Raw genomic sequence first — 25,385 nt, forward strand, 5'->3', positions numbered from 1 at the left:
TGCCCCTGCAGGAAACCTTTCTGTATTTATATATTAAAAAAAAAACGGGGGGAAAAAACTGAGTTCAGAGCTTGGGGGGAGCTTCCTTCATTAGTCAAGGTGTTTTGATATGGTATTAAAACAATGTTCAATAAAATATTCACTGTTATTTTATTTCACTGGCTTTCTTGGTGAAGCAGGCGATGCCTGCAGGGGGCCGGAGCTCCCCACCCATGCTGGTGCCCCTTTGCCATGTCCACCTTGGTGTGGAGATGGCCAAGGTGGTGCTTGGCACGTCCCAGAGGGCTCCCAGCCCTGCACCACCGGCACCGCAGCTCTGGGGAGGTGTCTAAAGTGGGTCCCCCCGGTTCCCCTGCCCTGTGGGTGTCTGTGTGTGCACTGCTTGGGACAGGGACCCCTGGGGAGGGGCTGGGGTGTATGTCCCTACAAAAGACATCACGGCGCATGGAGGCTGTGGGTGCAAAGGGGTTTATTGGGGGGGTTGGAGATCCCCAACCCACAGTTGTGGGGATGGGCATGTTTGGGGCAACAGGGAGGGTGGCAGCACAGGGCAGCGGGGCCACCCCAGCCTTGACGCCGGGGGGCTGCCATCCCCCCACTGCCTGGGTGCCGGGGGTCCCCTCAGAGCACCTTGCCGGGGTTCATGAGGTTGTGGGGGTCCAGCGCGGCCTTGATGCGGCGCAGGGTGTCCAACCCCTCCTGGCCCAGCTCCTCCAGCAGCAGCGCCCGCTTGCCCAGCCCCACGCCGTGCTCCCCGGTGCAGGTGCCCCCTGCAGCCAGCGCCCGCCTGTGGGACAGGGGGGTCAGGGGATGGCACGGGGTCATCTGTCCCCATCCCCCCCGGGGGGTCCTCGTCCCCACCTGCCCAGGCGCTGGGTGAAGGCATGGACACGCTGGGCCTCAGCCGGGTCCTGGGGGTCGAAGACGAGGAGGCAGTGGAAGTTGCCATCGCCCACGTGTCCCACCATGGGGCCTGCAGGGCTGCAGGTCAAGCGGGGAGGCCGGCGGCCCCTCAACCAACCCCCCTGCCCCAGGGGCAGCGGCCCCGCTGACCGGTGAGGCCGGAGTCCTGCAGGTCCCGCTTGGTCTCCACCACCACGTCGGGCAGGCGGGAGATGGGCACGCAGACGTCCGTGGAGTAGCCCTGGGCCGGGCAGGGCAGAGCCGTGGCGCCTGCAGCTCCATGGGGCACTGCCACCATCATCCCCGCGCCCATGCCTGTCCCTCACCTGGCAGCCGGGCCGCAGGGCCAGGGCGGCATACCAGGCGCTGTGGCGCATGGCCCAGAGCTGCCCACGCTGCTCCGGCTCCTCCGCCCAGGCGAGGCCGGAGCCACCGTTCAGCCGCACGATCTCCTCTGCCGGCGGCCGGGAGCCCTGGGACGGGGCCAGGCCGGGACCCGCAGCAGCCCCGGGCACCCGGCCCTCGCCCTGGGACCCCCAGTCCCCATCCTGGGTATCCATCCCACACCCCAGGACACCCCTGGTCCTCCTGACCCTGGGCGCCTGTCCCTTGCCCTGGGCCCCTCAGCAGACCCCCAAGCCCACGCACCCATCCCTCACCCTCGTGACACCCCCCACTCCCCCCCCCGGTTCCCCAGTCCCCATCCTGGGCCCCCATCCCTGGTCCCCCTGTCCCTTGTCCTGCGCACCCATCCCCAAGACCCCCAGACCCTCAGCCCTGCAGTCCCCAGCTCTGGGCACCTGTCCCTCGCCCTGGTGACCCTGAGGTTCCCCCAGTCAATGGCCCTGAGCACCCATCCCTCATTCAAAGACACCACAGGTCCCCCTGTCCCCTGTCCCTGGGCACCCATCCCATACCCCAGAGCCACATCATGGCCCTCCAACACCATCCCTCACCCCAGGACACCCCTGGCCCCCCTTTCCATAGGCAGCCATCCCTTGCCCTGGTAAGACCCTGGCCCCCCAGCTCTGGGCACCCATCCCTCACCCTGGTGACCCTCCAGGTACTCCAGATCCTGTTCTTGGGCACCTGTCCTTCACCCCAGGACACCTCTGGTCGCCCGTCACCTGTCCTTGGGCACCTGTCTCTCACCCCTGGGTGCCCACCATGGTCCCAAGGCCCAGGCACACTGTCCCCAACCCCAGTCAGCCCGTCCCCGTGCTGGCACCATCCCTACCCGCCTGCCGCTGCTGCTCGGCCAGGCCGTGCCGGGAGCCATGGAGCTCCAGGAGGAGCGTGGCCGCCGCTGGCAGCTCCAGCCCGCTGAAGCGGCCGCAGGCACCCGCCATCACCTCGTCCAGGAACTCTGGGTGGGAGGAGGCGGTGCTGAGCCCCGCCACCAGCCCCTGGCCCCCTGGCCCCACTGCCAGCCCCCAGCACTCACCCATGCGGGCCACGGGCACAGCGGCCTGCAGCACCTGGACGGTGCAGGCCACGGCCGCCTGCACGCTGGGGAAGGTGGCGGTGGTGGCAGCGGTGGCCTCGGGCAGGGGGTGCAGGCGCAGCGTGGCCTGGGTCAGGAAGCCCAGGGTGCCCTCAGAGCCCACGAAGAGCGAGGTCAGGTCGTAGCCGGCTGCCCGCTTCCTGCGTGGGGCCGGTGAGCGGGTGCCTGCATGGCCCCAGCCCAGCCCGGACCCCCGGTGCCCACCTGGCCTGGCGCCCGGGGCCTGCGGTGTGGAGCAGGCGCCCGTCGGGCAGCACCACACGCAAGTTGAGCACGTTGGGCCGCATGGTGCCATAGCGCACCGCGTTGGTGCCCGAGGCGCCTGTGGCTGCCATGCCGCACAGCGAGGCGTCCGCGCCGGGGTCTGCGGGCAGGGGATGGGGACAGGATGGGCGGGTGGCGCGGGGACAGGGCCAGGGGACGTCCCCATGGGACCTCGTGCCATGCCTGGCAGGCACCCCGGGAGCCTGGCCCCGCGGCAGCCCCAGTACACCTGGGGACTATGGGGACCCCAGTACCCCCGTACCTTGGGACCACAGCGGGCACATGGGCACCCCCAGCACCTCTGGGACGACAGCATTCCCAGTCCCATGAGGACCCCAGCACCCCTGGGACCATGGCAACGCCAGCCCCATGGGGACCCCTCTCACACCCCTGGGACCATGGCACACCCAAGGTCACACACACACACACACACCCGCACACACCCCCCCCAGCACCTCTGGGACCCCAGCACCGCAGCCCCATGGGCTCCCCAGCAACCCCTGGGCAAACCCCTGGGCATCAGCACTGGGACCATGACACCCCCAGCCCCCAGGGGACCCCAGCACTATTGCGACCACAGCACCCCCAGCCCCATGAGCACCCCTGCTACACCCCTGGGACCACGGCACACTTGGCCGTATGGGCACTTGCAGCACCCCCAGTGCTCCCAGCACCCCCAGCCCACAGGTGTCCCCAGCACCACCACTTCTGCCACCCCCAGTCCCGGGGTCCCCCCAGCTTCTCCCCAGTGCCCCAGCGCCCACGGTACCGACGGGGAACCAGAGCCCCGTGCCACGCAGGTGGCTGTTGAGGGCCTTGCGGGTGACGCCAGGCTCCACCACCACCGAGAAGTCCTCGAGGCTCAGCTCCACGATGGCGTCCATGCGGCTCAGGTCGAAGCAGACGCCACCCTGGCACAGGGGCACCGGAGGGGCTGGTCACGGCCAGGCACCGAGAGCCCCCGGGCAGGGGCCGTGCAGGGAGTGCCGGGGGTGCCGGGGGGGCCTGTACCTGCACGGCGTTGACGCCGCCCTCGAGGCCGGTGCCGGTGCCGAAGGGCACCATGGGCACGCGACAGCGGTAGCAGAGCGCAGCCAGCTCCTGCACCTGCCCCACCGCCCGGGGCCACACCACGGCGTCCGGGGGGGCGCAGCTGGGGGACAGGGCGGCACCGCTGCCCCACGGACCTCCCCCTCCCCGAGACCCTTCCCCTCCCCAGCCTCTTCCCCTATCCCATGACCCTTCCCCTCTGCAGGCCCTTTTCCTGCCCAGACCCTTCCCTTCTCCATGCCCCTTCCTCTCCCATGCCCCCTCCCTTCACCATGGCCCTTCCCCTCCGCAGACCCTTTCCTTGCCCACACCCTTCCCCTCGCCATGGCCCTTCCCATCCCCAGGACCCTTTCCCTCCCCAGGACCCTTCCCCTCCCCATGGCCCTTCCCCTCTCCAGATCCTTCCTCTCCCCAGACCCTTCCTCTCCCATGCCCCTTCCCTTCCCCATGACCCTCCCCTCCCCAGACCCTTCCTCTCCCCAGGACTCTTCCCCCCAGGGGTCGCAGCCCCAGGTACCCACGCGTGCATGGATTCATCATGGCCGTGCTGCTCGCGCACCGCCATGGCCGTGGAGACGTTGTTACCCCCGACCACGGCCCTCAGGGCCTCCACGAAGTCGGGGGGAAGTGGGCACTGCGGGGGGGGGAGGCAGGGCGAGGGCACCGTCAGGGCGGGGGCGGGAGGGTTCAGTCTGGGGGCCATGGCTCTGGGACCCTCACCCGCAGCCAAGGGCATGGGGCCACACCGGGAGCCCTGGCCCTCAGTGCCCCCCCCGTCCCTCCGTGCCCCACAGGAGCCCCGTGCCCCCATCCAGCCCCACCTTGGAGCAGCAGCTCCGGCGCCCCAGGCCCCCCCCGAGCCCCAGCACCCGCCGCAGAGCCATGCTGGGGACAGCCAGCACCCGGCCAGGGCCAGGACCAGGACGCTGCCCCCCCCCCCCTTCCCATCCCCTCCCGCTGCCACCGGCACCGTCACGTTAAGGTGGCTCCGGCTGACGGGCCGCGGGGCTGGGACAAGCGTCCCCTCCCAGCCGGGGGGCCCTGTACCGCCAGCCCTCTTGACGGGGGTCCCCGTGCTCGGCCAGGTGTCCCCACATCTCAGCAGGTGTCTCCACGCCTGACCATGGCCCCACATGTCCAGCCAGGTGCCCCCACACCCCCCCACGTGTCCTCACACCAGGCCCTGTGCTCCCATGTCTGGCCAGGTGTCCCACTCCCCAGCCACGTGTCCCCATGGGAGCCCACAGACTCCCACACCTGGCCTTGTGTCCCCACACCTGGTGTACAGCTGGGTGTCCCCGAGCCTGCTCAGGTGTCCCTGCACCTGGACGTGTGCCCCTGCCTGGCTCAAGTGTCCCCAGGGGAGGCCACATGTCCCCAGGCCTCCTGCCCTCCTTGGCCAGGGGTCCCTAAGCCCAGACAGGTGTCCCCGTGCATGGTCTCAGTCCCTGCGCTCGGCCATGTGTCCCCACACCTGGCCAGGGGTCCTTGACCCCATGGGAGGCCACACATCCCCAAGTGCCTCCAGCCTTCCTGGCCAGGTGTCTCCGTGCCCAGACGGGTGTCCGCATGCCCCCCCAGCCTCATGTCCCCGTGACCAGCCAGGTGACCCCGTGCCTCCAGCCGTGCCAGCCAGCTGTGTCCTCATGCCTGGAGAAGTGTCCCTGCAACCACCACGTGCCCGGCCATGTGTCCCCCAGCCGTCCGGCTGCCCCACGCCCCCCCTCCTGCCCGTCCCGGTGCCAGGGAAGAGGCAGCGTGGTGGGGGGCAGCGCTTTATTGCCGGCCTCAGTTGGCCGCCAGGATGGAGTTGATCCAGTTGCGGAGCATAGTGACGCGAGCGTAGACGCCGGGCATGTTGGGGTCGCAGGTGCTGCTGCCCCAGGAGACGATGCCCACCAGGGTCCAGGCGCCGTCCTTCTGGCACACCAGCGGGCCCCCGGAGTCGCCCTGCGGGCAGCGGGTGAGCGCAGGGGCTGGGGGCCGGGGGGGAGCCGGGTGGCGGGGGGGGCCCGGGGACACCTACCATACAGGAGGAGGCGCCGTCGGCGCCGGCGCACACCATCACGTTGGCGATGCGGTACCCCCAGTACTGCTTGCACTGCGCGTTGGTGAGCAGGGGCAGGGCCACCTGCTGCAGCACCGCTGGCGTCTCCGAGGCTGCGGGCAAGCGGGGCAGTGTCAGCGCCAGGGACGGGGACAGGAAGGGGAATGGGGACAGGGCTTGGGACGGGGATGGGGATTGGGATGTGGACAGGTATGAGGAGGAGGACAAGGCCGGGGATTGGGATGGGAGTGGAGATGAGGACAGGAATGGGCCAGGGTTGTGGACTGGGGATGTGGATGAGGAAAGGGATGGGGATGAGGATGGGGATGAGGAGGGAGACAGGGATAAGGATGGGGACAGGGATGAGCATGGGGATGAGAACAGGGATGGGGATGGGATGGCATGGGATAGTGATGGGGGATTGGGATGGGGATGAGGAAGGGAACAGGGATGAAGACAGGGATGGGGATGAGGATGAGGATGAGGATGAGGATGAGGATGAGGATGAGGACGAGGACGAGGATGAGGACAAGGACGGGGATGGGGATGGGGACGGGGACAAGGAAGGTGCAGTACCATTGGGGTCCGTGAGCCCCCAGCCGGTGGTGACGCAGGTCATGCCCCCCGGGAAGTCATCGGTGGCCTGGGGCAGGCAGACAGGGGACACGCGGGCCGACAGCCGTGCCGGGGTGGCCAGTTTGAGCAGCGTGATGTCGTCGCGGATGGTCAGCATGTTGAACTTGGGGTTCTTGAAGACCTGGAGCAGGCAGCACGGCTCCCAGCGCCCGCACCTCCAGCCAGGGCGCCGGGCACCAGGAGCTCCACAGGGAATGACGGCGACCCCAGGGACTGATGAGGACCCTGGGGAATGGCCCTGTGGGTCCCAGGCTGACAGGGTCCCTGGGGTGCAGATCCCAACCCCTGGGGCACAGGGCAGCAGAGTCACAGCGGGGACTCATGGGGACCCAGGGAGCAGACTCCAAGTCCTGGGCTGATGGGGACCCAGGGAGCAAACCCCAGCCCCGGGGGCAGATGGGTGGCAGGGACACCCTAGGGACCAAGGATGCCAACAGGGATGAGGGACACCAAAAGGGACCTAGGGGGACCCCGGGGGAAGCAAACCCCAACTCCCCAGCTGAGGCGTACCCACGGAGCAGGCGACAACCCCAGGTACCGATGGGTGCCAGGGACCAGGGAGCAGGGGCCAGGCCCCAATGCTCAGGGCAATGGGGCCACCAATGGGCCCATGTCCCACCCACGGTTGCTGCTGGCCGGGGACCTTGGGGCTGCTCGGGACCTCACAGGGCCGACCCCAGCCCAGGGGCACTGGGGAGCAGGGACACCCCAGGTCACATCACCCACAGGGACTAATAGGGAAACTGGGGACATAACCCCCATCCCTTGGGGGTCCTGGGGATGGGGTCCCGACTCCCAGGATGAGAGGGAACAGAGACTCCCTGGGGGACCCAAGCCCAGGGATGTGGGGCACCATGGACACCCCAGGGGACCTGCCTCTCAGGATAAGGGGACCAGGGACCTCCTGGGGCCCCAACCCCCAGGACAAGGGGGACCCGGACCAACAGGGCTCCCTGTGGTGGCCGTGGGACCCCACAGGCACACGGACCCCGCGCTGGCGGTACCTTCTCGATGGCCAGCTTCTGCTCATCACCGGAGGGCAAGTCCTGGTCGTATGCACCCACCACCACAATGTCAGTGGTCCTGGGCACAGGCAGGCGCTGAGCACCGGGCACTGGCGCGGGGATAGGGTGTTCCTTGGGCACCCCGTGCCCGTGCCCAGCCCCAGGCCAGACGGCAGTAGAGCCGGTGCCTACCTGACACCGCAGTGGGCAGCGGTGACCACCCAGTTCTCGCTGATCAGCGACCCGCCACAGAAGTGGAAGCCGTTGCGGTGCTGGCAGGGAGAGCGGCCGTCAGCACCCGGCACTGCTGGCACCACCGCCGGGGTGCTCTGTGCCTGGCCCCTGCCCCGGCACCCAGCACAGCACCCGCCCTGGCCCCACCGTGGGCACTCACCTGGAGGGAGACCTGCCATGGCCAGGACCCCGGCACCGCCGGCTCCCCGTTGACGATGCGGTTGTAGCCACGGATGACAGGCGTGATGGCGGGCACACCACAGCCTGTGGGGCACAGGCAGCCGTGGGATGGGGGTTCTGGCTGCCCCGGCGCCGTGCCCCCCCATCGCTGCCGCCCCCCCCAGTGCTGAGCCCACCCCACCGAGCCCCGCAGCCCCACGCACTTGCCAGGGAGAGGGTGGCATGGGCAGAGCCCGCCAGCGCCAAGCAGCTCAGCAGCCACAGCAGAGCCATTGCCTTCGTGGGGACAGACCCTGCCTGGGGCTCGGCACCTCTTATACCTGCCCCTGGGCATGGTCCTGCCACTGGACTTGCCGCTGCGGCCTTGGCAGATAGCATGGCACCCAGCTCGGCTCCACTGGAACAGTGCCAGCCCTGGCACCATGGCCATCGCCCAGCCCCTGGGTGCCCTGGGAGCCTGGCCCCAGGAAAGAGGTAGGGACTCCGTGCCCCAGCCTGGGGACCAGCTGGGAAGAGCTCTGCAGACCAAACCCCAGGTGCTGGTGGGCACCAGATTGCCCAGGCACCAGCCTTGGCCCCTCATCGCAGCCGTGGCCACAGAAGGCAGAGCATTGCCGGCACGTGAAGGGAGGGACCCTACCCCTGCTGCTCAGCACTAGGGAGGGGGGAGGCCACCCCTGGAGTGCTGGGTCCAGTGCTGGGCTGCCCAGTACAATAGGGACAGGGACATACTGGAGAGAGTCCAGTGAGATATGGAAGAGACAGGAGCATCTCTGATGGAAATGGGGGGAGGGTGCAATGGGACAGAGCTAGGCTCTTTCCACTAGTGCCCAGTGCCAGGAGCAGAGGTGAGGGGACAACCTGACAGGCAGCAGGGTTCCTCTGATTATCAGGAGACACGTTTTCACTGTGGGGTGACCGAGCACTGGCACAGGTTGCTCCCAGTGGCTGTGGAGTCTCCATCCATGGAGATACTCAGAAGCCACCTGGACATGGTCACTGGGTGCTGGGGCTGAACCAGGTGAGCTCCAAGGTCCTTTTCAGCCTCAACCACCCCGTGACCTGGTGATAGCCCCGCCCCATGCACCAGGCCAAGGAGCACACTGAAACCAGCACTCAAACACCACCAGTGCCGTCCCACAGACCTGGCCAAGGCCACCAGCTCCAGGTGCCACGTTCCCAGGCCCTGTCCAGGTGCTGTGCTGGGTGCCATGCTATCTGCCAAGGCCGCAGCGGCAAGTCCAGTGGCAGGACCATGCCCAGGGGCAGGTATAAGAGGTGCCGAGCCCCAGGCAGGGTCTGTCCCCACGAAGGCAATGGCTCTGCTGTGGCTGCTGAGCTGCTTGGCGCTGGCGGGCTCTGCCCATGCCACCCTCTCCCTGGCAAGTGCGTGGGGCTGCGGGGCTCGGTGGGGTGGGCTCAGCACTGGGGGGGGCGGCAGCGATGGGGGGGCACGGCGCCGGGGCAGCCAGAACCCCCATCCCACGGCTGCCTGTGCCCCACAGGCTGTGGTGTGCCCGCCATCACGCCTGTCATCCGTGGCTACAACCGCATCGTCAACGGGGAGCCGGCGGTGCCGGGGTCCTGGCCATGGCAGGTCTCCCTCCAGGTGAGTGCCCACGGTGGGGCCAGGGCGGGTGCTGTGCTGGGTGCCGGGGCAGGGGCCAGGCACAGAGCACCCCGGCGGTGGTGCCAGCAGTGCCGGGTGCTGACGGCCGCTCTCCCTGCCAGCACCGCAACGGCTTCCACTTCTGTGGCGGGTCGCTGATCAGCGAGAACTGGGTGGTCACCGCTGCCCACTGCGGTGTCAGGTAGGCACCGGCTCTACTGCCGTCTGGCCTGGGGCTGGGCACGGGCACGGGGTGCCCAAGGAACACCCTATCCCCGCGCCAGTGCCCGGTGCTCAGCGCCTGCCTGTGCCCAGGACCACTGACATTGTGGTGGTGGGTGCATACGACCAGGACTTGCCCTCCGGTGATGAGCAGAAGCTGGCCATCGAGAAGGTACCGCCAGCGCGGGGTCCGTGTGCCTGTGGGGTCCCACGGCCACCACAGGGAGCCCTGTTGGTCCGGGTCCCCCTTGTCCTGGGGGTTGGGGCCCCAGGAGGTCCCTGGTCCCCTTATCCTGAGAGGCAGGTCCCCTGGGGTGTCCATGGTGCCCCACATCCCTGGGCTTGGGTCCCCCAGGGAGTCTCTGTTCCCTCTCATCCTGGGAGTCGGGACCCCATCCCCAGGACCCCCAAGGGATGGGGGTTATGTCCCCAGTTTCCCTATTAGTCCCTGTGGGTGATGTGACCTGGGGTGTCCCTGCTCCCCAGTGCCCCTGGGCTGGGGTCGGCCCTGTGAGGTCCCGAGCAGCCCCAAGGTCCCCGGCCAGCAGCAACCGTGGGTGGGACATGGGCCCATTGGTGGCCCCATTGCCCTGAGCATTGGGGCCTGGCCCCTGCTCCCTGGTCCCTGGCACCCATCGGTACCTGGGGTTGTCGCCTGCTCCGTGGGTACGCCTCAGCTGGGGAGTTGGGGTTTGCTTCCCCCGGGGTCCCCCTAGGTCCCTTTTGGTGTCCCTCATCCCTGTTGGCATCCTTGGTCCCTAGGGTGTCCCTGCCACCCATCTGCCCCCGGGGCTGGGGTTTGCTCCCTGGGTCCCCATCAGCCCAGGACTTGGAGTCTGCTCCCTGGGTCCCCATGAGTCCCCGCTGTGACTCTGCTGCCCTGTGCCCCAGGGGTTGGGATCTGCACCCCAGGGACCCTGTCAGCCTGGGACCCACAGGGCCATTCCCCAGGGTCCTCATCAGTCCCTGGGGTCGCCGTCATTCCCTGTGGAGCTCCTGGTGCCCGGCGCCCTGGCTGGAGGTGCGGGCGCTGGGAGCCGTGCTGCCTGCTCCAGGTCTTCAAGAACCCCAAGTTCAACATGCTGACCATCCGCGACGACATCACGCTGCTCAAACTGGCCACCCCGGCACGGCTGTCGGCCCGCGTGTCCCCTGTCTGCCTGCCCCAGGCCACCGATGACTTCCCGGGGGGCATGACCTGCGTCACCACCGGCTGGGGGCTCACGGACCCCAATGGTACTGCACCTTCCTTGTCCCCGTCCCCATCCCCATCCCCGTCCTTGTCCTCATCCTCGTCCTCGTCCTCATCCTCATCCTCATCCTCATCCTCATCCTCATCCCCATCCCTGTCTTCATCCCTGTTCCCTTCCTCATCCCCATCCCAATCCCCCATCACTATCCCATGCCATCCCATCCCCATCCCTGTTCTCATCCCCATGCTCATCCCTGTCCCCATCCTTATCCCTGTCTCCCTCCTCATCCCCATCCTCATCCCCATCCCTTTCCTCATCCACATCCCCAGTCCACAACCCTGGCCCATTCCTGTCCTCATCTCCACTCCCATCCCAATCCCCGGCCTTGTCCTCCTCCTCATACCTGTCCACATCCCAATCCCCATCCCCGTCCCAAGCCCTGTCCCCATTCCCCTTCCTGTCCCCGTCCCTGGCGCTGACACTGCCCCGCTTGCCCGCAGCCTCGGAGACGCCAGCGGTGCTGCAGCAGGTGGCCCTGCCCCTGCTCACCAACGCGCAGTGCAAGCAGTACTGGGGGTACCGCATCGCCAACGTGATGGTGTGCGCCGGCGCCGACGGCGCCTCCTCCTGTATGGTAGGTGTCCCCGGGCCCCCCCCGCCACCCGGCTCCCCCCCGGCCCCCAGCCCCTGCGCTCACCCGCTGCCCGCAGGGCGACTCCGGGGGCCCGCTGGTGTGCCAGAAGGACGGCGCCTGGACCCTGGTGGGCATCGTCTCCTGGGGCAGCAGCACCTGCGACCCCAACATGCCCGGCGTCTACGCTCGCGTCACCATGCTCCGCAACTGGATCAACTCCATCCTGGCGGCCAACTGAGGCCGGCAATAAAGCGCTGCCCCCCACCACGCTGCCTCTTCCCTGGCACCGGGACGGGCAGGAGGGGGGGCGTGGGGCAGCCGGACGGCTGGGGGACACATGGCCGGGCACGTGGTGGTTGCAGGGACACTTCTCCAGGCATGGGGACACAGCTGGCTGGCACGGCTGGAGGCACGGGGTCACCTGGCTGGTCACGGGGACATGAGGCTGGGGGGGCATGCGGACACCCGTCTGGGCACGGAGACACCTGGCCAGGAAGGCTGGAGGCACTTGGGGATGTGTGGCCTCCCATGGGGTCAAGGACCCCTGGCCAGGTGTGGGGACACATGGCCGAGCGCAGGGACTGAGACCATGCACGGGGACACCTGTCTGGGCTTAGGGACCCCTGGCCAAGGAGGGCAGGAGGCCTGGGGACATGTGGCCTCCCCTGGGGACACTTGAGCCAGGCAGGGGCACACGTCCAGGTGCAGGGACACCTGAGCAGGCTCGGGGACACCCAGCTGTACACCAGGTGTGGGGACACAAGGCCAGGTGTGGGAGTCTGTGGGCTCCCATGGGGACACGTGGCTGGGGAGTGGGACACCTGGCCAGACATGGGAGCACAGGGCCTGGTGTGAGGACACGTGGGGGGGTGTGGGGGCACCTGGCTGGACATGTGGGGCCATGGTCAGGCGTGGAGACACCTGCTGAGATGTGGGGACACCTGGCCGAGCACGGGGACCCCCGTCAAGAGGGCTGGCGGTACAGGGCCCCCCGGCTGGGAGGGGACGCTTGTCCCAGCCCCGCGGCCCGTCAGCCGGAGCCACCTTAACGTGACGGTGCCGGTGGCAGCGGGAGGGGATGGGAAGGGGGGGGGGGCAGCGTCCTGGTCCTGGCCCTGGCCGGGTGCTGGCTGTCCCCAGCATGGCTCTGCGGCGGGTGCTGGGGCTCGGGGGGGGCCTGGGGCGCCGGAGCTGCTGCTCCAAGGTGGGGCTGGATGGGGGCACGGGGCTCCTGTGGGGCACGGAGGGACGGGGGGGGCACTGAGGGCCAGGGCTCCCGGTGTGGCCCCATGCCCTTGGCTGCGGGTGAGGGTCCCAGAGCCATGGCCCCCAGACTGAACCCTCCCGCCCCCGCCCTGACGGTGCCCTCGCCCTGCCTCCCCCCCCCGCAGTGCCCACTTCCCCCCGACTTCGTGGAGGCCCTGAGGGCCGTGGTCGGGGGTAACAACGTCTCCACGGCCATGGCGGTGCGCGAGCAGCACGGCCATGATGAATCCATGCACGCGTGGGTACCTGGGGCTGCGACCCCTGGGGGGAAGAGTCCTGGGGAGAGGAAGGGTCTGGGGAGGGGAGGGTCATGGGGAAGGGAAGGGGCATGGGAGAGGAAGGGTCTGGGGAGAGGAAGGATCTGGAGAGGGGAAGGGCCATGGGGAGGGGAAGGGTCCTGGGGAGGGAAAGGGTCCTGGGGATGGGAAGGGCCATGGCGAGGGGAAGGGTGTGGGCAAGGAAAGGGTCTGCGGAGGGGAAGGGCCATGGTGAAGGGAGGGGGCATGGGAGAGGAAGGGGCATGGAGAAGGGAAGGGTCTGGGCAGGAAAAGGGCCTGCAGAGGGGAAGGGTCATGGGATAGGGGAAGAGGCTGGGGAGGGGAAGGGTCTCGGGGAGGGGGAGGTCCGTGGGGCAGCGGTGCCGCCCTGTCCCCCAGCTGCGCCCCCCCGGACGCCGTGGTGTGGCCCCGGGCGGTGGGGCAGGTGCAGGAGCTGGCTGCGCTCTGCTACCGCTGTCGCGTGCCCATGGTGCCCTTCGGCACCGGCACCGGCCTCGAGGGCGGCGTCAACGCCGTGCAGGTACAGGCCCCCCCGGCACCCCCGGCACTCCCTGCACGGCCCCTGCCCGGGGGCTCTCGGTGCCTGGCCGTGACCAGCCCCTCCGGTGCCCCTGTGCCAGGGTGGCGTCTGCTTCGACCTGAGCCGCATGGACGCCATCGTGGAGCTGAGCCTCGAGGACTTCTCGGTGGTGGTGGAGCCTGGCGTCACCCGCAAGGCCCTCAACAGCCACCTGCGTGGCACGGGGCTCTGGTTCCCCGTCGGTACCGTGGGCGCTGGGGCACTGGGGAGAAGCTGGGGGGACCCCGGGACTGGGGGTGGCAGAAGTGGTGGTGCTGGGGACACCTGTGGGCTGGGGGTGCTGGGAGCACTGGGGGTGCTGCAAGTGCCCATACGGCCAAGTGTGCCGTGGTCCCAGGGGTGTAGCAGGGGTGCTCATGGGGCTGGGGGTGCTGTGGTCGCAATAGTGCTGGGGTCCCCTGGGGGCTGGGGGTGTCATGGTCCCAGTGCTGATGCCCAGGGGTTTGCCCAGGGGTTGCTGGGGAGCCCATGGGGCTGCGGTGCTGGGGTCCCAGAGGTGCTGGGGGGGGTGTGTGGGGGTGTGTGTGTGTGTGTGTGACCTTGGGTGTGCCATGGTCCCAGGGGTGTGAGAGGGGTCCCCATGGGGCTGGCGTTGCCATGGTCCCAGGGGTGCTGGGGTCCTCATGGGACTGGGAATGCTGTCGTCCCAGAGGTGCTGGGGGTGCCCATGTGCCCGCTGTGGTCCCAAGGTACGGGGGTACTGGGGTCCCCATAGTCCCCAGGTGTACTGGGGCTGCCGCGGGGCCAGGCTCCCGGGGTGCCTGCCAGGCATGGCACGAGGTCCCATGGGGACGTCCCCTGGCCCTGTCCCCGCGCCACCCGCCCATCCTGTCCCCATCCCCTGCCCGCAGACCCCGGCGCGGACGCCTCGCTGTGCGGCATGGCAGCCACAGGCGCCTCGGGCACCAACGCGGTGCGCTATGGCACCATGCGGCCCAACGTGCTCAACTTGCGTGTGGTGCTGCCCGACGGGCGCCTGCTCCACACCGCAGGCCCCGGGCGCCAGGCCAGGTGGGCACCGGGGGTCCGGGCTGGGCTGGGGCCATGCAGGCACCCGCTCACCGGCCCCACGCAGGAAGCGGGCAGCCGGCTACGACCTGACCTCGCTCTTCGTGGGCTCTGAGGGCACCCTGGGCTTCCTGACCCAGGCCACGCTGCGCCTGCACCCCCTGCCCGAGGCCACCGCTGCCACCACCGCCACCTTCCCCAGCGTGCAGGCGGCCGTGGCCTGCACCGTCCAGGTGCTGCAGGCCGCTGTGCCCGTGGCCCGCATGGGTGAGTGCTGGGGGCTGGCAGTGGGGCCAGGGGGCCAGGGGCTGGTGGCGGGGCTCAGCACCGCCTCCTCCCACCCAGAGTTCCTGGACGAGGTGATGGCGGGTGCCTGCGGCCGCTTCAGCGGGCTGGAGCTGCCAGCAGCGGCCACGCTCCTCCTGGAGCTCCATGGCTCCCGGCACGGCCTGGCCGAGCAGCAGCGGCAGGCGGGTAGGGATGGTGCCAGCACGGGGACGGGCTGACTGGGGTTGGGGACAGTGTGCCTGGGCCTTGGGACCATGGTGGGCACCCAGGGGTGAGAGACAGGTGCCCAAGGACAGGTGACGGGCGACCAGAGGTGTCCTGGGGTGAAGGACAGGTGCCCAAGAACAGGATCTGGAGTACCTGGAGGGTCACCAGGGTGAGGGATGGGTGCCCAGAGCTGGGGGGCCAGGGTCTTACCAGGGCAAGGGATGGCTGCCTATGGAAAGGGGGGCCAGGGGTGTCCTGGGGTGAGGGATGGTGTTGGAGGGCCATGATGTGGCTCTGGGGTATGGGATGGGTGCCCAGGGACAGGGGACAGGGGGACCTGTGGTGTCTTTGAATGAGGGATGGGTGCTCAGGGCCATTGACTGGGGGAACCTCAGGGTCACCAGGGCGAGGGACAGGTGCCCAGAGCTGGGGACTGCAGGGCTGAGGGTCTGGGGGTCTTGGGGATGGGTGCGCAGGACAAGGGACAGGGGGACCAGGGATGGGGGCCCAGGATGGGGACTGGGGAACCGGGGGGGGGAGTGGGGGGTGTCACGAGGGTGAGGGATGGGTGCGTGGGCTTGGGGGTCTGCTGAGGGGCCCAGGGCAAGGGACAGGCGCCCAGGGTCAGGAGGACCAGGGGTGTCCTGGGGTGTGGGATGGATACCCAGGATGGGGACTGGGGGTCCCAGGGCGAGGGCCGGGTGCCCGGGGCTGCTGCGGGTCCCGGCCTGGCCCCGTCCCAGGGCTCCCGGCCGCCGGCAGAGGAGATCGTGCGGCTGAACGGTGGCTCCGGCCTCGCCTGGGCGGAGGAGCCGGAGCAGCGTGGGCAGCTCTGGGCCATGCGCCACAGCGCCTGGTATGCCGCCCTGGCCCTGCGGCCCGGCTGCCAGGTGAGGGACAGGCATGGGCGCGGGGATGATGGTGGCAGTGCCCCATGGAGCTGCAGGCGCCACGGCTCTGCCCTGCCCGGCCCAGGGCTACTCCACGGACGTCTGCGTGCCCATCTCCCGCCTGCCCGACGTGGTGGTGGAGACCAAGCGGGACCTGCAGGACTCCGGCCTCACCGGTCAGCGGGGCCGCTGCCCCTGGGGCAGGGGGGTTGGTTGAGGGGCCGCCGGCCTCCCCGCTTGACCTGCAGCCCTGCAGGCCCCATGGTGGGACACGTGGGCGATGGCAACTTCCACTGCCTCCTCGTCTTCGACCCCCAGGACCCGGCTGAGGCCCAGCGTGTCCATGCCTTCACCCAGCGCCTGGGCAGGTGGGGACGAGGACCCCCCGGGGGGGATGGGGACAGATGACCCCGTGCCATCCCCTGACCCCCCTGTCCCACAGGCGGGCGCTGGCTGCAGGGGGCACCTGCACCGGGGAGCACGGCGTGGGGCTGGGCAAGCGGGCGCTGCTGCTGGAGGAGCTGGGCCAGGAGGGGTTGGACACCCTGCGCCGCATCAAGGCCGCGCTGGACCCCCACAACCTCATGAACCCCGGCAAGGTGCTCTGAGGGGACCCCCGGCACCCAGGCAGTGGGGGGATGGCAGCCCCCCGGCGTCAAGGCTGGGGTGGCCCCGCTGCCCTGTGCTGCCACCCTCCCTGTTGCCCCAAACATGCCCATCCCCACAACTGTGGGTCAGGGACCCCCACTAGGTCCCTCTGCACCCACACCCTCCCTGCACTGTGATGTCTTTTGTGGGGAGAGGACACCCCAGCTCCCTTCCCATGGAGTTGCTCCCCAGAGTAGGCACACGCAGACACCCAGGAGCTGGGGGGGTTTCTAGGCAAATCTTTATGCTGCTGGGAGGCAGGGGGCTGAGTTTCGGGGGGCTGTGACTCCGTAGCTCCGGGAACCAGCGGAAGCTTCCCCTGTGTTCAAAAGGCACCAATTTTGGTTCGCGTTTCAGTTACAGCTGGTACAGGTCAGACCCTTCCTGCCCCCAGCCCCCCATCCCCCCTTACCCCCCTGCGGACCCTTATCCACAGCCCCCAGCACACAGGGGGACAGCACATCCCATCCCTCCCACACTGCTCCCCAACAGAGGCTGTCCCACTGTGAGGAGCAGCTTCCACACCATTAAAATCCACTGGAGACCACTCAGGAGCCCCCCTAAGAGGGGAGCAGCCACAGCATCACCCCAAATTGCCAGGCACATCCCTGTCTTAATTCAACAGGGATCCTGCCTCCCAGCCAGGAACACACGCCAGTTTTGTACGGAGAGAGGACAGTGGGGAGGGAGCAAGCACGAATCCACCTCCCCACTTTGCTTCATCACCGGCACAGCTCCGAAACCAATCCTGGCCTCTGGCCAGAGGGAGGAAGAAGAGGAAGGGGGATGATGGCTGCAGCCCCTCAGCCCTCTACCCCCTCACCCCTCCACCACCCTAGGCCCCTGGTGAGCGTGGGAGTCTCTATGTACATGTCCGCTTACACCAGGCAAAGAGGGCTCTTGTGGAGGGGGATGCATGTCTGGGGACAGGGTAGGGGCCATGGGAAGGGGACAGCAGCCTGGGACCATCACATGGCCGCCAGCTGGCCCAGCACCATCCTGAACTGCTGTGTGCTGTTGGCAAGGTCCTTGACACGCTCCACCATGTCCTTAGAGGCGGCGGGAGAAGGGTAGTGGAGGGCGGCTGCCTTGGTGGTCACCACGATCTCTTTGAGCATCTCACAGAGGAGGTTGCTGTAGTGCATCACCTTGTGCTGGACATCCTGGGCCTTGGCCTGGCGGGACAGCGTGTCCCCAATGAAGACGAGCTTGTGGGCACTGAGGATGACGAACTTGCTGTGGGCCACAAAGATCTTGGGGGGTTGGTTGGTGCTGACGGCGGTGAAGAAGGCGTCGACGGCATTGGTGAGCGTGGTGAGGTTGGCCTCGCACTGCTCCAGGTAGAAGAGGAGGAGCTGGCGGTCAGCAGGACACAGGATCCCACCACCCCGTGCCAGGCCGTAGTGCTGGGGGGGGCTCCAGTTGGACAGGTCATTGTCGATGGGGCGCGTCACCTCCTGCTCCAGGCGCTCGAACTGCTTCAGCTGTGGGAGGGACGGGTGTGAGGCAGGACGGCCATCGAGCCAGCACTCGCTCCCCTCCCTGGAGCCACCAGCACGGCTGGCCATGGCCACTAGCCCTGGGTGACAGCTATGCCCCAGGGAAAACAGTAAGGGACAGCGTCAGCCCCAGGACAGTCACGCCAGGCTCCCCTCCAGGACAAGGTGCCGATGCCCCTCTCTGCTGGCACAGCATTGGCATTGGGAGGCAAGCCAGAACCCACCACGGGGACAGCCACGCGAGAGGGGGCCGTGGTCCAGACTGGCAGTGGGGGGGTACAAGGAGAGCAGGACCCAAAGCCCCCTGCCCACCCTGAGAGCTATGCCCAGGGGCACTTGCCCACCCCAGCTTTGTTACCTGCTGGTGCTCCAGCTGGTCCTTGCTCTGCCGGATGATGTTGCCTTTCTCCAGCAGCTCCTTCTGGGTCTTCTCAAACTCCTCCTTGCCCTGCAGGGAAGGAAGGGGCATGACATGGGGTCAGCAACCCCGGCCTTTTCGGGAGCGAGCCCCTGCCTGCCCTGGGACATCCCTGGTCCCCACAGTCCTCAAGCCGGAGGGTAAAAGCCAGATGTGGGTGGCAGAAGCACCACCGCAGTCAGAGCTGCCTGATGCCCCTGTGCCAGGGAGCCACCAGCACAAAACCCACCCGTGGGGAGCAGCCCCCCTGCCCGCGCCCACCTGGAGATGGACGTAGTCATAATCCTCCATCCAGCCGCTCTCGCTGTTCTCATAGGGCCCGTCGGGCGACTCCTGGGCCAGCAGCTTGGGTGGGGAGGGCAGGGGCCGTGACTGGATGCTGCTGGCCTTGTCGGAGGGGTGAGGGGGCCCATGGCCGCCACTCTCCGCCGCCGGCTTTGTCCGTTTGAAGAGGAGGGAGGCGTTGCCATGCAGGAAGGAGGCCAACTGCTTGGTATCATCGGGGACGCCGCGTGAGTGCATGACAAAGTGCTCCAAGTCATCCGTGCCCGGCTTGCCACCGGCCAGGGCGCTCGGGGCCCAGTGGCAAGCATCCAGCGCTTGGCCGTGCCGTGCCAGGGCCTGGTAGACCTCCTCCATCTTCTGCAGCTGCTTGCTGAGCTTGGCGTAGAGGGAGCGGTCGGAGGCCTGGGCAGCATTGCCCACTGCCCCCCGGGCAAACTCCAGCAGGTCCCGGAGGGCTGTCCGGACACCCTCGGCTGCCCCGCGGATGCTGGCAGCATTGGCCTCCATGTGCTCAGGGCTGCGCCAGTTGGCACCGATGAAGGACATGAGGTAGGAGACAGCACCGCCGACACCGTGCTGGAGCTTGGCCAGTGTCTCCATGGCAGCATCCAAGTCCAGGGAGAACTCCTTGCCGGCTCCCTTGGCCGGCTCCTTCACGGGCACCACATCCAGCGAGGATGTGGAGATGTTGCTGCGGGTGCTGCCCGTGCTGGAGGCCGAGAGGCGTTTGGCGTCAGCGCCCTTGGCCTCGCGGTCCACTTGCGGCGGGACGTCGTAGATGTACTCGCCCTCTGTGTCCACGGAGCCCTTGCCCAGGGTGTGCAGGTCCCGGGGCACGTCGTACACCTCCTGGGAGGGGAAGACCGACCCACCCAGCTTCTTGAGGCTGGGGGGCACGTCGTAGATCTCATGGGAGAGTGGCGGCTCAGAGGCACCTTTCCCGGCTGTCGGTGGCACGTCATAGACATCCTCCGGCAAGTAGGGCTCCTGCTGGGCCAGGACAAGGGGGTGGCGGGAGGGGTCGAAGGCTTTCTGCTTGGCAAAGGAGGGGGGCACATCGTAGGTCTCCTCCCGCACCGGGCCATCCGGCACATCCTTGCTTACCGAGGGGGGGACATCGTACACCTGCAAGGGCAACAGCAGGCACTGTCAGCATCACCGGGAGAGCCAGCCCGGATCACGCCTGCATGCACAGGCAGGCTGCGCCGTGCTGCAGTGAGCATAAGTGCCAGCCCCGGGTGCACAAGATTGTGCTGGGTGCGCACCAGGACAGCTGTGCGCCCCATGGGCACCCCTGTTCCCGGGGAGGCTGGCACAGCCCTGTCACAGCACGCCCAGTCTCCCGTGTCCCCTTTGGGGTGGGAATCACAAAATCCTAGAGCAGTCCAGGTTGGAAGGGACCTCAAAAGATCATCTGGTCCAAGCTCATCCCCTCGATGAGATCATCTAGCACCCTGTCCCCTCACGTCTTGAAAGCCTCCAGTGCCAGGGATGCCACCATGTGCGTGGGGAGGTTGTCCCAGTGAACAATTGTTCCCACTGTAAAATGTGTCTTTCTTATATGGAGAAGCTGGGAGCTTCCCAGCAGCGCTTACAGTTTGGTGCAGGTTCTTCTCCACGCTGGGGGGCACATCGTAGATCTCCTGCCCTGGGTCCTGCCCGTTGGGACCCTTCACTGCCATGGGGGGGGTGTCGTAGACCTGGAGGCAGGGACACAGGACGGTGTGTCAGGGGCAGTGCGAGCACCCACCTCCTCCCAGGGACTGACTGGGAAGGATGAAGGCACCAGAAGAAGCCCTGAGGCCCGTAACATGCCCAACTTTGGGTGTAATTTGCCCAGGTTGGGATCCCAGGCTGTGCCAGAGCATCTCCCACGTCAGGGGGTGGACCCAGCGACCCCTCCCTGCCCCCTGACCAGCCTCACCTCCTGGCTGAACTGGCTCGGGACCCCCCCTCTGACAGGTGGCACATCGTAGATCTCCTGGGAGCCAGCAGAGTGGAGGTGGCGAGGGAAATCGTACGCATCCTGCTCGCCCTTGGGGGAGTCGTAGATGTACACTTGCCCCACGCGGGTGGGCACCAGCACCTGGCAAGAGGGAAAGGGATGAGGTGGGCATCACCGAGCATCCCCAGCCTGCCCCCCACCCCACATCAGCCCCCCCAAAACCCAGCGATGGGGCTGGAGAGTGGATGGGTGCCGGATCCCGTACCAGACCATCCAGCACCGGGCAAACTGGTGCCCACGGGAGGGCGCTCCCCGGCCGGGCGTGCACGCTCCTCACGGCAACGCCGCGGACGGGGGATGATATCACCGGTTATTTATAGCAGCGAGCCTCGGTGAGAGACAAAGCCCAGCCTGCACGGCCGCAGCGTGCAGAAGGGACCAGCCGATTCAGGCACCGAGCCGAGGGCAGGGATCTGCCAGCACCCTGCGGGCATTGGCAGATCCCTGCCTGCGGCTTAGTGCCCACCTTGCCATACCGTGGGGACACAAGAGCGGCAAACAACAAAACCCAGAGGGTCGTGGCACCCTGCCCAGGGGGCAAGAAGGGCCCAGCAACCAGCAGAGGTGCTGGGCTGATCCTCCCTTTTAGGATGCTCCCTGTGCCCTGGCTGTGATTTGGCACACACCACCTCCCCACCCACCCCCCAGTGGCTGCTTCCCAGGGGCGTGAGTCAGGGTAGCCTTCCCGGAAAACACGATGCTGAAAGCACCAGCGAGGCGCTTCACTGGGATGACGTGCCAGGGAAGTGGCAGAGCCAGGAGGAGCCTAGTGTCCGTGATGTAACCGTTAGGCTGCCCTAGACAGGGCCACCACACTGGGATCCCCATGTTGGGGACAGATTGGTGGCTCACCCTTGCCTCACCGGCAAACCGAACTGGCAAGTGCTGGCAGACTCCCTGGCACGGCTGGGACACGCTGGCACCGGCTGCCTGCCCCTGCCCGCACTCCCAGGAGGGAGGAAACACCTCAGCACTGCGCCAGGTACCACAGCTACCTCCATAGTTGCAGGGTCCAGCCAAGGGGCATCTCTAAGCAGCTCCTGGGTTACCAGCACCCCATGCCCACCCCAGGCACGGCTGCCATGACCTTTGTGACACCAGCAGAGCCCACATGAGAGACCAAAAGGACCCAAGCACCAAACACTGCGCCAGCCCTGAGCTGGGTAGCCCACACCAACTGGGGCACCTCAACCACTGCCGGGACACCCCCGGTGCGCCTGCTCCTGCCAGCGGCGCAGGGAAGGATGCCCACACGCCCCCCGCGATGGGCACAGGGACTTCCCGCTCCAAGAGACAGTGGCGGGCAGATAAGCCTGAGCCCCACAGCCCTGGCACCATGGACCACAGAGCACCCCGCAACTGTGCCGCCACCCCCCAGGACCCCCATCCTACCTTTCCCTGGGGCTTGTGCCCTTCCCAGCTTCTCATGTCCAACGATGGGGGCACCTGGTAGATGTCTTGAGACTGACTGGCCGAGGGAGGAACCTGGTACACGTCCTGGGGGGGGCTGGCAGAGCCCCCGGGGTACGCCTCCACCGCTTGGCCCAGGGAGGGTGGCACCTGGTAGATCTCCTGGCTGGGGCTGGGGAAGGCATGGGGAGGTGTCTGCTTCGGGTAGGCGGGTGGCTGCTTAGCCGGGGCAGGCGGAAACTGTCCGGTGGGCGCCGAGCCCGGGTAGAGACCCTGCTGCCCCTTGCTGGGGACCGGCATCAGGTAGACGTTGTCCCCTTGGGGGGCGTAAGCAGGGTGCATGGGTGTGTACTGCGAGGCGGGCGACAGCGGGGTGTAACCCCCTTGGTGGTGGTAAGGCAGAGCCGGCTGGGGCACCGGCGGCTGCGGCGGCGCCTGCCCCTGTGCCGGGCCAGGTGCTTGCTGCTGCTGCTTCTTGTCGTACATCCCCACCAGGATCTTGAGGCGGTTCCCAGGGACGATGCCCTGACGGCCGTGGAGCGAGCAGAGCCACCAGCCGTCCAGCCCCTGGGTGTTGCGTTCCAGCACCGTCATGATGTCGCCCTTGCGGAAGGAGAGCTCGTCCGGGGACTCGGCCACGTTGTCGTACAGCGCCTTGGCCAGCACGTTCTGCAAGAGAGCCCCGCGCCGGTGCGGTGAGCCGGGCCCCGCCGGCCCGTGGGGAGTCATCCCGGCAGACGACGGTGCCCAGCACCGGGACGGAGCCCCGCGGGCCGGGGGCTTTGCCGAGCGGGTCCCGCCGGCTGGATCTCCCCGCTCCAGCCGCCTTTTCCTTCCCCGCTGGAGTTCCACCCATCCTTCCCGGAGGTGGTGCTAGGAAGGGGCCGGGCCCTTCCGCCTCCCCGCTTTCGGGGGGACCTCCTCTGCCTTTCCCTCCCCTTCCCGCCGCCGCCGGGGAGGAAGTGCCAGGGCGGTGAGTCAGCCGTAACCGTAGCCATCCCCACGCCAGCCGCCGCTGGGCCCAGGCCCCTTCCGGCCCGCGGTGCCGGCCATCCCCACGGCGGACACGGGCTGTGCCACGACGTCTCGCCCGGGCCACGGCACGGAGGCACCTGCCGGAGCTCTCGGGCCTCCGCCGGGACTTACCGGTGTCGTGGCGGCGGCGGGACAGGCCGCAGCCGGCCGTGGGCTCCCGCCGCCGCCCGGGATGGCGGGAGCGGACCCGCAGGCTCTCCCGCCCCCCCGCAGCGGCGGGGCAGGGAGGCGGTGGCTGCCTGCTGCTGCCGGCTTTCCCTGCCTGCTGCCGGCGCCCGCCCCGCCCGGCAGGGAGGCCGGTGGCCCCTGTGGGGTCTCCCCGGCGGCCCCGGAGCGCCGTCGCCCGCCAGGCAGGAGGGTCGCGGGGCAAGGCCTCGCCGCCCCCGGCACGGCGGGGCTGGGCCAAGGTCACGCCAGGGGGCTCGGCCGCCCCGGGGCGGGGGGGGGGTGGGGGCCCTGTCCGCGCTCGGGGGGCCGGGCTGCGGCCTTCCTCATCCTCCTCCTCCTCCTCCTCCACGGCGGGGCGAAGGCCGAGAGACCCCCCCCCCCCGCGACCGTTACCCCGGGGCCCCGCGTCCTGCCTGGGGGGGGCCCCGCGTCCTGCCTGGGGGGGGCCGCGCCTGTCCCGCGTCCCCGCGCGCGTCCCCGGGCCCCGCGAGGAGGTTCCCCGCCCCCGCCTCCCTCCCCGGTCGGCCCCCGCCCGCGGCGGCCGCTCACCAGGTAGTTCATCTTCCCGCGGGGCTGCTCCGGCCCTAGCGCCGGTCGGCCGGGGGCCGGGGCCGGGCCGGGGGCGGCGGGGCGGGCGGGCGGCGCGGCGGCGGCGGCGGCGCTGTAGGGATCATTGCAGCGCCGTGCCCGCCCGGGCCCGGCGGCCCCGCCCGCCCCCATTGGCTGCGCCCGCCCGGCGGGGGGCGGGGCTGCGCGGGGCGGGGCGGGGCCGGGCCGCGGCGGGCACCGGGGGCACCGGGGGCACCGGGGGCCCCGGCCCGGGGGCTGCGCCGCGGGGCAGCCGGGGTGCTGCGGGGGTGCGACCGGGGTGCAACGGGGCTGTAACGGGGGTGCAGCGGGCGTGCAACGGGGGTGCGAAGGGTAAACGGTGTGCGACGGGTGTGCAGCGGGGGCGCGACGGGTGTGTAAGGGGGCTGCAACGGGGGTGCGGAGGGTAACGGGGGTGCAACGGGCGTGCAAAGGGCAACGGGGCTGCAACGGGGGTGCGGAGGGTAGCGGGGCTGCAACGGGCGTGCAAAGGGTAACGAGTGTGCAAAGGGGCTGCAACAGGCACGGGGGGGAGTACTGGGGTGTATTTGGCGTCTAACAGGGATATCGGGGGGGTGGGGGAGAACCGGGGGTGTAGCGGGGTAAGTGGGCATCTGATGGGTGTGGAATGGGGGCGCAATGGGGGTGTCGTAGGTGGGTAACGGGCAAGGGGTGCAACAGGAGTGTTACAGGGGTGTAACGGGCAGGGGAGTGTAATGGGGGGGTTACAAGGGTGTAATGGGGCAGTACAGGGGTGTAACGGGCAGGGGCGTGCGTTACAGGCATGCAATGGGCTTTGGGCACATACGGGTGTGTGTAACGGGTGTGTAGCAGGGGGAGGTGTGTGTGATAAGTGTGCAACAGGCACGTGTGCAACAGGTGTGCAGCGGGTGTGTAACTGGGGGGTGTTCTGGGCAGGTAACGGGTGTGTAATGGGCAGGGGTGTGTAAGGGGGGTGTACAAGGGGCAGGTAACGGGTGGGTGCAGGTGCAATGGCTGTGTAAGAGGAGGTGTGTAATGGGTGTGTAGGGGGAGTGTGCAACAGGTGTGTAAGGCAGGGGTTGTATGACAGATGTGTAAGGTGGGAGGGGTGATGTGTGCAATGGGAGGCGTGTGTGCAAGGGCAGCGCACACTAGGGCGGGGTGTGCACACAGCGGGGGGGGGGCACAGGCAGGCGGGGGCAGCGGTGTTGCTCCCCCGCAGCCCCTCTCCTTCCCCAGCTGGGGGGGGTCGGGGGTCACCCCAGTCCCACCTGGGGGCGGCATCGGAAATGAACCCCTGGGTTTAAACCCTTCTCCCCTCTCATTTGTTTTCCCATGGCTGCACATCCT

At 68.5% G+C, this 25,385-nt stretch overlaps 5 protein-coding genes across 9 annotated transcripts; 2 read left to right on the forward strand and 3 right to left on the reverse strand.

The window, feature by feature from the left end:
* Positions 1-481: 481 nt before the first annotated feature.
* Positions 482-4,472, reverse strand: LOC142413857 (putative D-lactate dehydrogenase, mitochondrial). The gene is made up of 10 exons (XM_075510489.1): positions 4,243-4,472; positions 3,683-3,824; positions 3,441-3,582; positions 2,612-2,771; positions 2,348-2,547; positions 2,141-2,269; positions 1,230-1,357; positions 1,054-1,144; positions 862-973; positions 482-787 (listed from the first exon to the last, which is right to left on the reverse strand). Exons 1-10 carry the CDS (start codon positions 4,455-4,457, stop codon positions 622-624), a joined length of 1,485 nt encoding a protein of 494 aa, XP_075366604.1. The 5' UTR covers positions 4,458-4,472; the 3' UTR covers positions 482-621.
* Positions 4,473-5,509: 1,037 nt separating this feature from the next.
* On the reverse strand, positions 5,510-8,095 carry LOC142413481 (chymotrypsinogen B-like). 2 transcript variants are annotated; one of them, XM_075509666.1, is made up of 7 exons: positions 8,045-8,095; positions 7,803-7,907; positions 7,601-7,680; positions 7,409-7,487; positions 6,345-6,525; positions 5,748-5,881; positions 5,510-5,671 (listed from the first exon to the last, which is right to left on the reverse strand). In XM_075509666.1, exons 1-7 carry the CDS (start codon positions 8,093-8,095, stop codon positions 5,510-5,512), a joined length of 792 nt encoding a protein of 263 aa, XP_075365781.1. The 2 variants fall into 2 exon arrangements, with proteins under 2 accessions (XP_075365781.1, XP_075365780.1); XM_075509665.1 differs by having other exon boundaries at positions 7,803-7,906; positions 8,026-8,095.
* A 1,043-nt stretch (positions 8,096-9,138) lies between these two features.
* LOC142413482 (chymotrypsinogen B-like) lies at positions 9,139-11,718 on the forward strand. Of its 2 annotated transcripts, none has more exons than XM_075509667.1 (7): positions 9,139-9,208; positions 9,328-9,431; positions 9,554-9,633; positions 9,747-9,825; positions 10,709-10,889; positions 11,347-11,480; positions 11,557-11,718. In XM_075509667.1, the coding sequence occupies exons 1-7, from the start codon at positions 9,139-9,141 to the stop codon at positions 11,716-11,718; spliced, it is 810 nt and encodes a 269-aa protein (XP_075365782.1). The 2 variants fall into 2 exon arrangements, with proteins under 2 accessions (XP_075365782.1, XP_075365783.1); XM_075509668.1 differs by having other exon boundaries at positions 9,139-9,189; positions 9,327-9,431.
* Positions 11,719-12,754: 1,036 nt separating this feature from the next.
* Positions 12,755-16,639, forward strand: LOC142413483 (putative D-lactate dehydrogenase, mitochondrial). The gene is made up of 10 exons (XM_075509669.1): positions 12,755-12,984; positions 13,403-13,544; positions 13,645-13,786; positions 14,456-14,615; positions 14,680-14,879; positions 14,958-15,086; positions 15,870-15,997; positions 16,083-16,173; positions 16,254-16,365; positions 16,440-16,639. Exons 1-10 carry the CDS (start codon positions 12,770-12,772, stop codon positions 16,603-16,605), a joined length of 1,485 nt encoding a protein of 494 aa, XP_075365784.1. The 5' UTR covers positions 12,755-12,769; the 3' UTR covers positions 16,606-16,639.
* Positions 16,640-16,864: 225 nt separating this feature from the next.
* BCAR1 (BCAR1 scaffold protein, Cas family member) lies at positions 16,865-24,169 on the reverse strand. 3 transcript variants are annotated; one of them, XM_075510492.1, is made up of 7 exons: positions 24,015-24,169; positions 22,245-22,931; positions 20,772-20,933; positions 20,443-20,547; positions 18,824-19,972; positions 18,503-18,592; positions 16,865-18,129 (listed from the first exon to the last, which is right to left on the reverse strand). In XM_075510492.1, exons 1-7 carry the CDS (start codon positions 24,024-24,026, stop codon positions 17,614-17,616), a joined length of 2,721 nt encoding a protein of 906 aa, XP_075366607.1. In that variant the 5' UTR covers positions 24,027-24,169; the 3' UTR covers positions 16,865-17,613. The 3 variants fall into 3 exon arrangements, with proteins under 3 accessions (XP_075366607.1, XP_075366608.1, XP_075366606.1); XM_075510493.1 differs by lacking the exon at positions 24,015-24,169 and adding an exon at positions 23,409-23,536; XM_075510491.1 differs by lacking the exon at positions 24,015-24,169 and having other exon boundaries at positions 22,245-23,092.
* Between the last annotated feature and the right edge of the window lie 1,216 nt (positions 24,170-25,385).

Source organism: Mycteria americana, chromosome 8, assembly GCF_035582795.1.
Source record: "Mycteria americana isolate JAX WOST 10 ecotype Jacksonville Zoo and Gardens chromosome 8, USCA_MyAme_1.0, whole genome shotgun sequence".
Lineage (NCBI taxonomy): Eukaryota > Metazoa > Chordata > Aves > Ciconiiformes > Ciconiidae > Mycteria > Mycteria americana.

Coding starts and splice junctions, on each gene's coding strand:
- LOC142413857 (XM_075510489.1), bottom strand. CDS start 4,457: ATGCCCTTGGCTGCGGGTGAGGGTCCCAGAGCCATGGCCCCCAGACTG. Junction 3,825..4,242: donor CATGATGAATCCATGCACGC/GTGGGTACCTGG, acceptor CCTGTCCCCCAG/CTGCGCCCCCCCGGACGCCG. Junction 2,270..2,347: donor TGTGCCCGTGGCCCGCATGG/GTGAGTGCTGGG, acceptor CCTCCCACCCAG/AGTTCCTGGACGAGGTGATG.
- LOC142413481 (XM_075509665.1), bottom strand. CDS start 8,095: ATGGCTCTGCTGTGGCTGCTGAGCTGCTTGGCGCTGGCGGGCTCTGCC. Junction 6,526..7,408: donor AGAAGCTGGCCATCGAGAAG/GTACCGCCAGCG, acceptor TGCCTGCTCCAG/GTCTTCAAGAACCCCAAGTT. Junction 5,672..5,747: donor ACGGCGCCTCCTCCTGTATG/GTAGGTGTCCCC, acceptor CGCTGCCCGCAG/GGCGACTCCGGGGGCCCGCT.
- LOC142413482 (XM_075509667.1), top strand. CDS start 9,139: ATGGCTCTGCTGTGGCTGCTGAGCTGCTTGGCGCTGGCGGGCTCTGCC. Junction 9,432..9,553: donor CATGGCAGGTCTCCCTCCAG/GTGAGTGCCCAC, acceptor TCTCCCTGCCAG/CACCGCAACGGCTTCCACTT. Junction 9,634..9,746: donor GCTGCCCACTGCGGTGTCAG/GTAGGCACCGGC, acceptor GCCTGTGCCCAG/GACCACTGACATTGTGGTGG.
- LOC142413483 (XM_075509669.1), top strand. CDS start 12,770: ATGCCCTTGGCTGCGGGTGAGGGTCCCAGAGCCATGGCCCCCAGACTG. Junction 13,545..13,644: donor GCGGCGTCAACGCCGTGCAG/GTACAGGCCCCC, acceptor CCCCTGTGCCAG/GGTGGCGTCTGCTTCGACCT. Junction 14,880..14,957: donor TGTGCCCGTGGCCCGCATGG/GTGAGTGCTGGG, acceptor CCTCCCACCCAG/AGTTCCTGGACGAGGTGATG.
- BCAR1 (XM_075510491.1), bottom strand. CDS start 22,991: ATGACTCCCCACGGGCCGGCGGGGCCCGGCTCACCGCACCGGCGCGGG. Junction 20,548..20,771: donor CGAGCCAGTTCAGCCAGGAG/GTGAGGCTGGTC, acceptor CCCTGCCTCCAG/GTCTACGACACCCCCCCCAT. Junction 18,130..18,502: donor ACCAGCTGGAGCACCAGCAG/GTAACAAAGCTG, acceptor TCCCTCCCACAG/CTGAAGCAGTTCGAGCGCCT.